Source organism: Chlorocebus sabaeus, chromosome 6, assembly GCF_047675955.1.
Source record: "Chlorocebus sabaeus isolate Y175 chromosome 6, mChlSab1.0.hap1, whole genome shotgun sequence".
Lineage (NCBI taxonomy): Eukaryota > Metazoa > Chordata > Mammalia > Primates > Cercopithecidae > Chlorocebus > Chlorocebus sabaeus.
Genome location: NC_132909.1, coordinates 1,312,753 through 1,320,870, shown reverse-complemented (window position 1 = coordinate 1,320,870; position 8,118 = coordinate 1,312,753). Strand labels below are relative to the sequence as shown.

Sequence of the window (8,118 nt, the reverse complement as noted above, 5' to 3'; positions counted from 1 at the left end):
GAGGCGCTGAACAGCTGACTCCGACCGAGAGGTCCCCTACAGAGACAGGATGCTGGAGACCCATGGGAATCTGGCTCGTGGGAATTGCATAGCACCCCTTTTTATCATACTGCAGCATGGCCTTCCTGTCTCAATTGTGGGAAGCTGGAGTGCCTCTGGAATGCTCAGTGGTGTCCTTGGGTTTTGAGGGTTAAAGATTTTAAATCTTTGCCACAGGCATGTTACACATCTTAAAATTGTGTGGGCTCAACTGAACTGCTCCAAGGAGAAGAAATACCCTCTTCAGGAAGTGTTATGAGCCATGGGCCTTGTGTTGACTGGCCAGGTGATTTTAATGAACTTCTGTCACCCAGGCTGGAGTGCAGCAGTGCATTCGTAGCTCACTGCAGCCTCAATCTCCTGGGCTCAGGTGATCCTCCCGCCTCAACCTCCTGAGTAGCTGGGATTACAGGTGCTTGCCACCATGCCCCGCTGATTTTTTTTTTTTTTTTTTTTTTTTTTTTTTTGAGACAGAGTCTCACTCCGTCGCCCAGGCTGGAGTGCAGTAGCGCAATCTCGGCTCACTGCAAGCTCCGCCTCCCGGGTTCACGCCATTCTCCTGCCTCAGCCTCCTGAGTAGCTGGGACTACAGGCGCCCACCACTGCGCCCGGCTAATTTTTTTTCTATTTTTTAGTAGAGACGGGGTTTCACCATGGTCTCGATCTCCTGACCTTGTGATCCGCCCGCCTCGGCCTCCCAAAGTGCTGGGATTACAGGCGTGAGCCACCGCGCCCGGCCTTTTTTTTTTTTTTTTTTAAATCTAGAGATGAGATCTGTGTTACCCAGTCTGGTTTCAAACTCCTGAGCACAAGTGGTCCTCCTGCCTCAGCCTCCCAAAGTGCTGGGATTACAGGCATGAGCTACCTCGCCTGGCTCAGCATGTGTTTTTATTCTGATGTTTTGACAAATGGGACCTTGCTGATCTTGGCTCACTGCAACCTCCACTTCCCGGGTTCAAGCGATTCTCCTGCTTCAGCCTCTCGAGTAGGTGGGATTACACGCATGTGCCACCACACCTAATTTTTGTAGTAGAGACGGGGTTTCGCCCTGTTGGCCAGGCTGGTCTCGAACTGGTGATCTCAAGTGATCCGCCCGCCTCGGCCTCCCAAAGTGCTGGGATTACAGGCGTGAGTCACCATGCCAGGCCTTCAATTATATTTCTGCAAGATATGTTCCCTGTCTAAAAGAATTCAATTTTAAATGTTTTTGAAACTTACGTGTTTGCTAAACAAATAAATACGTGGGGGCTGATTTTACGATCTAAGGCCAAAACCACAAACTGATTACAGGGTCCAACAAATACTTGGCGAGTGGGAGGAGAGGGGTAAGTGAGCTCGGCTCATGGCGTCCTGGCTGTAAGCAGGCATAGCCACAGGCTTCAGGGAGCCCCATCGCGGTGACCCTGGAGAGTGGCCTGAATCGGACGTGACCTTGAAGCAAGGTGGTTTTGGGGTCGCGGGCTGCACGAGGCTCCAGCATGTCAGGAGTGGCCGTCTGTTCATTCCCACGTGCATCGCAGCTCTTTCCTAGGTGATGCATGCGCACCCTGTGGGTGTATGCATTGTTCATGCTCTCTAGCCCGCTCCCATCACCGCCTCTCCGCACCCTCTGCCTCCTTCCTTCTCGGGCCTCACCCCTGGGCCTCGCTTTCAGGGCACAGCCCCGGCCGCAGCGCTCTAGTTCCGCCCCGACCAGAGGGCCCTGGGCGGAGACTCCCATTTCTGTCTTTTCTATTGGGCGCACTTCCGATGGCGTCAGGAATTTCAGCCAATGGGAGTCAGCCAGGAAGTACCTCTCTGAGCGGGCAGCGCCGGGTATAAAAGAAGGCCGCGCAGCCACGGCTGCTCACGACGCTGCGGATACCCGAGGCTGTGTGTGTCTGGGACCTCTTTGAGGCCGTAGGACGAGCAGGATTGGAAGCGCATCAGCCAGAAAGTGACCCCCAACCCCTTTCAGGACCCTGTGAAAGGGAACAGCCATCCAGAGGGCTCAGGAAGGCGTCCGCGCCGTCACCTGTTCTCCCCATGAGCTCCCCCGAAGCTGCGGTGCAGCTGGGCAGAGCTCAGCCTGCAGGCGAAGCGGGTGAGAGCCAGCGCCGGAGAAAGGACACGGGAAAGGCTGGGGACTGGGCCAGGGGTCGGGTGCGCAGAAGACACATCTGTTGACATCTCTCTTCCCCAACCCTTTCCTTTCCTACCCACTCCCTCCCTTCCCTCCCATTCTTTCTCTCACCTTTCCCTCCCCTACTCTGCCCTCCCCTTCCTTTCTCTCTGCCTCTTCACCTCTCCCTCCCCTCCCTCCCTTACCTTACTTTTTCTTCTAACCCCTTGCCTCTCCCTCCGCCTCTCCCCGCCTTCTCTCCCCCTGCCTTCCCCTTCCCTCTCTTTTTCTCCTCCCCTTCTTCCCCTCACCTCTCGCTCCCTCTTCCCTCCTCCACTGTTCTCCTCCCCTTTCTCCTTCCTCTACTGTTCCCCTCCCCTCTTTTTGTCTCCCCTTCTCCTTCCCTCCCCTCTCCTTTCCTCTCTTTCAGTGACTGCAGCAAACCAAACAGCCCAGCAGCCCAGCAGCCCAGCCATGTGAGCCCCTTGGGTTTGGTATCTGGAAAAGGAAGGGAGGTGGGACGTGGGGATGAAGGACAGGCTGGGTGTGTGGGGTGCTGGCTCCTGGGACCGAGAACTACTGTCCTGAGGAACATAGGACTAGGCCCGTGTGAGAAGGGAAAGCGGCAGAGGAAGGATACAGTGAAAGAGGAAGGAAAGCATTGGGGTCCCTGACTGTCCCTCCACCTACCCTACCTCCCAAGCTGAGGCTCTTTTCTTCCTCTCCTCTCAGGCGGTGCCTCACAATCGATGACTTTGAAATCGGGCGTCCCCTGGGCAAGGGGAAATTTGGGAATGTGTACCTGGCTCGGCTCAAGGAAAGCCATTTCATTGTGGCCCTGAAGGTTCTCTTCAAGTCACAGATAGAGAAGGAAGGGCTGGAGCACCAGCTGCGCCGGGAAATTGAGATCCAGGCGCATCTACAGTAAGGACAGTCTCTGCTTCCTCTTTCATCTTTGACGTCAGAGCCCAGCATTTTCCCCAAATAGTAACCCCAAGTAAACCCTTCACTTATACCTTGAAGACTTTTCTCTGCAGCTCATTCCATTTACACTACCTCCCACCCTGGGTCAGACAGTCGAATCCTGGTTCTTGTTCTCTGTTTTCCCCTCACTCGCTCCCAGATAGGGCTGTTGTTATTCTGGTCCCAGCATAATTTGCCAGTTGTGTGACCAGGCAGTGACAGTGGCATCATATGATAGGCCTCAGGGAGAAATCTGACTCTTCTAACATTAATCCTTCAGACACCCCAATATCCTGCGCTTGTATAACTATTTCCATGATGCACGCCGGGTGTACCTGATTCTGGAATATGCTCCGAGGGGGGAGCTCTACAAGGAGCTGCAAAAAAGCGAGAAATTAGATGAACAGCGCACAGCCACGGTGAGGTGGGGGACTGGAGGCTCTGGGGTCTATGAGTTTATTGTGGGCTGGTGGGAGCTCTGTTTGTGGCTGTCAGGAGGGTCCAGATTGCCTTTTGAAAAGTTTACTTTCATCCTTGGATACCCTAATTAACCTCATTGCATCTCCAGAATATTAAGAAGTACTGTGTATAGGTTTGGATTCTTTGGTTGTAAGCAACAGAATCTAACTCCACTGCCTTATGTAAAGAAACATATTGAAAGCCTGTGAAGGAGTTCACTGAATAAACAGCTAGAACTGGTTTAGAGATAGGTACAAAGAGATTTCTAGAGGGTGCTGGAAAGGGAATCATGGCAATGATTTTCCCAGCAGCAATGGTCCAGTCAGCTTGCTCTGCCAGGATGAGCGGTCTTCCATCTTTCCTCCTGTTTCTGTTTCCTTTCCTCAGGCCTCAAGTCCTGTAAGAGATCATCTGAGTGGCTCAGTGTAGCTTCTGTATCTGGCTACTTGCTGTGCTAGGACAACAGGGAGGATCTGTGTCCATTTTACCATCCATCCTATAAGACCACATAAAAAGGAGAGGAAATCCACACCCCACACACCAGTAACTGGTGCAATTAGTTGCTGGACCAAAAAGATTCCACTGCAATCATTCAATTCATGATGAGTGTTCCACCTCAGACGGAAATTGTGGCAGGCTTCACTTTCAGGGTGACTTTTCTTTGCACCCACAGATAATAGAGGAGTTGGCAGACGCCCTGACCTACTGCCATGAGAAGAAAGTGATTCACAGAGACATTAAGCCAGAGAACCTGCTGCTGGGGTTCAGGGGTGAGGTGAAGATTGCAGATTTTGGCTGGTCTGTGCACACCCCCTCCCTGAGGTAGGTCAGGTGGTGGTGAGTTCTGAGTACCAGTTAGGAATGACCCAATTTAATGTATTTCATGTGTCCATGTGTAAAACCTAGATACGAACTTGGGGTTTGTATTGGAATACTGCCTTTTACTTTTTTTTTTTTTTTTTTTTTTGAGACGGAGTCACACTCTTTCACCCAGGCTGGAGTGCAGGGGCACAATCTCGGCCTCCCAGGTTAAAGCGGTTCTCCTGCCTCAGTCTCCCAAGTAGCTGGGATAACAGGCATGTGCCACCACACCCAGGTAATTTTTGTATTTTTAGTAGAGATGGGGTTTTGCTATGTTGGCCAGGCTAGTCTCGAACTCCTGACCTCAGGTAATCCGCCCACCTTGGCCTTCCAAAGTGCTGGGATTACAGGTATGAGCCACCACGCCTGGCTGAAATACCACCTTTTTCTTTTCTTTTCTTTTCTTTTTTGAGACAGAGTTTTGCTCTTGTTGCCCAGGCTAGATTGCAATTGTGTGATCTCAGCTCACTGCAACTCCAAAGACGGGTTTCACCATCATGTTGGTCAGGCTGGTCTCCAACTCCTGACCTCAGGTGATTCGCCCACCTTGGCCTCCCAAAGTGCTGGGATTATAGGCATGAGCCACCACGCCTGGCCTATGCTGCCTTTTTCAAACACATATACTTAATATGTATTTGTAAATTTAAATAATGTGATCCAATCAAACCTTTTATATTCTGTTCTTTGTTAATATATAACTATACCAGTAAGTTTGCATGTAAAGAAAGTCATTGCTGGCCAGGCGTGGTGGCTCATGAGTGTAATCCCAGCACTTTGGGAGGCCAAGGTGGGCAGATCATGAGGTCAGGAGATTGAGATCATCCTGGCTAACACAGTGAAACCCCATCTCTACTAAAAATACAAAAACTTAGCCGGGCGTCGTGGCGGGCGCCTGTAGTCCCAGCTACTCGGGAGGCTGAGGCAGGAGAATGGTGTGAACCTGGGAGGCGGAGCTTGCAGTGAGCCGAGATTGCGCCACTGCACTCCAGTCTGGGCAACAGAGTGAGACTCCATCTCAAAAAAAAAAAAAAAAAAGAAAGTCATTGCTCCACAATTCCAGCAGTGCATTTTTCTGTATGAATAATTTTCATACAGAAATTTTCTTACCATAATTTATTTACTTGGTTCTCATTGATACACTATCACCATCAGTTTATTCTAGATCTTTCTTAATGCTGAGACTATTCTGTGAAAACATTGTGGAGCATGAGCTAAATCATTATACTTCCAAAATATGGATTTATGAATAGTCCGTCCCAGTATTTACCTTCTCCGAACCTTGATCCATGTTAAAAATTAATCTCTCCAAACTCCTGTGCTTGGGAGAGACTTTCCAGGCTGTCCTAGGGTCTCCACATCTCAATGAAAGCTGGGGAAGGAGAATTTCCCTCATCCTGGGCCTCTGCTTCGTACTTACTCCCTTTTCTGCCTTCCTCTAGGAGAAAGACGATGTGTGGGACACTGGACTACTTGCCCCCAGAAATGATTGAGGGGAGAACATATGATGAAAAGGTGGATTTGTGGTGCATTGGAGTGCTCTGCTATGAGCTGCTGGTGGGATATCCACCCTTTGAGAGCACCTCCCACAGTGAGACTTACAGACGCATCCTCAAGGTGGGACAGTCACCTTTGGGCGTTCGTGGGGGAACTGGTCAGTGATGGCTGCTGGGCTGTGGGAACTGGGGCACACACACAGGGTTGTCTGCTGTGGTCCAGAACAACGCCTTAACAAGGCTCAAAGAAGAGGGAGAACATTGACCAAAGAAATTAACCAGACTTCTCTTTCTTCTTTCCTGGCCTCATCAGGTAGATGTGAGGTTTCCACTATCAATGCCTTTGGGGGCCCGGGACTTGATTTCCAAGCTTCTCAGATACCAGCCCTTGGAGCGACTGCCCCTGGCCCAGATCCTGAAGCACCCCTGGGTTCAGGTCCACTCCCGAAGGGTGCTGCCTCCCTGTGCTCAAATGGCTTCCTGAGCCCTGTCTGCCTCTGTTCCTTTGTGTGTGTTCAGGGAGCTCTCCTGGCTCTGCCACCTCATTTGCCTTTATCTTTTTTCTCTTTTAAGATGTAAGATGCTAATTAATAAAAGCTGAATCATTTCATAGCAGCGCTTCATAGTTGTGTAAATTAGTATGAGACTTCTGTGAGTTTCATGTGTCAGCTGCTCCCTGCACCATTATAAACTGACTACCACAGTAAGCATCTGATATCTGTTCTGCATCCAAAGCCAAAACTAGTCCTAAGGGTCATACATATTTGGAGAATTATGACTCTCTTCTAAATTGGGTAAAATAGTATTGTCAGCGATGGATAACAGTGTTAACAGCTTGTATGCTAATTAAGCCACATCACTCAATAATCTCAATTTATAAATAATACCTTCTAGGAAATTGATTCCATCTCCATTTCCACCCAGTTAACATCCTGTCATGATACTTCCTCCACTTTTAAATCTCTGGAGGGCATTTTCTGTATACACTGTTTCCATTTTCATAACCATAATGTATTTGTCAAATCATTGAAAGCTGGATTTTATTCTCTAAACTTCATAGTCATGAGAAGAAAAAAAAAAAACAGTCACCAATGGAGACTACTAAAGTTTTGTGTAATATAATTCTTTTTTTTTTTTCTTTTTTGAGGTGGAGTCTTGCTCTCTCGCCCAGGCTGGAGTGCAGTGGCATGATCTCGGCTCACTGCAGTCTCTGCCTCCCGGGTTCAAGTGATTCTCCTGCCTCAGCCTCCCAAGTAGCTAGGATTACAGGCACCCGCCACGACGCCCAGCTAATTTTTGTGTTTTTAGTAGAGACAGGGTTTCACCATGTTGGCCAGGCTGGTCTCAAACACCTGACCTCAGGTGATCCGCCTGCCTCAGCCTCCCAAAGTGCTGGAATTTCAGCCTGTATAATATAATTCTTGAAAGATTGTTATAGCTCCTAACATGACTTTGTTGCTTTTTTGTTTGCAACCAGTTAGTTCAGGGTTGTCAAAAGGCCAAAATTACAACAAATTTATATCTAATTGGCTTTTGTTTGTGATTCATGAATTGGGGCAATCTCTGTTCTACACAATAGAAATTAGGGTTCCCACTGGACAATGGCAGAACACTGAGTTTTGTAAGGTGGGAACAATAAAGTAGAACAATAGAAAAAAAAAAGTTGGTTAACAGGTTACTTTTTTTCTAAGGGTTAAAGCAGAGGGGACTTCCTAATTTCACTAATTCAGGTAGACTGAAATCTGCTTTTAGGAAAAACTGGGATCTGTCTGCTTCCTTAAAGCTTCAGTTTGATTAGATGACATTTAGCATGAGAGATTCCATTTTGGTTTGGTCGGTGGGGCCTACTGTAGGAGCTCCAAAACAATGGCCTCCTGTAATTTTTGTTTAACAATGTTCACCTCTTTCCATTCCTTTCTCCATCTATGCTCACTTTTTTTTTTTTTTTTTTTTTTTTGTGGTCTTGTCCAGTATCATAACTTGAAATAACAGTGTTTGCCAAAAACTTCCAAATTTTTATGTCCAGGCACAACTTCTCTCCCAATATTCAGTCAGAGATTGAACTGCTGTGACACAGACACTTTGTGGTTGTACAGACATTTCAAACTGATCATGCTCAAAGTTGGAGTCATGAGCTCCCCCACTCCAAAATTCCCCACATCAAGGAATGGCAAATCCACTCTACCGGGGCTCTGGACCAAT

At 48.5% G+C, this 8,118-nt stretch overlaps 1 protein-coding gene across 1 annotated transcript; it reads left to right on the top strand.

Moving 5' to 3' along the window:
• The first annotated feature begins 2,064 nt into the window (after positions 1-2,064).
• AURKC (aurora kinase C) lies at positions 2,065-6,497 on the top strand. The gene is made up of 7 exons (XM_007998281.3): positions 2,065-2,122; positions 2,571-2,616; positions 2,873-3,064; positions 3,384-3,522; positions 4,236-4,384; positions 5,863-6,037; positions 6,230-6,497. The coding sequence occupies exons 1-7, from the start codon at positions 2,065-2,067 to the stop codon at positions 6,398-6,400; spliced, it is 930 nt and encodes a 309-aa protein (XP_007996472.3). The 3' UTR covers positions 6,401-6,497.
• The last annotated feature ends 1,621 nt before the right edge of the window (positions 6,498-8,118 follow it).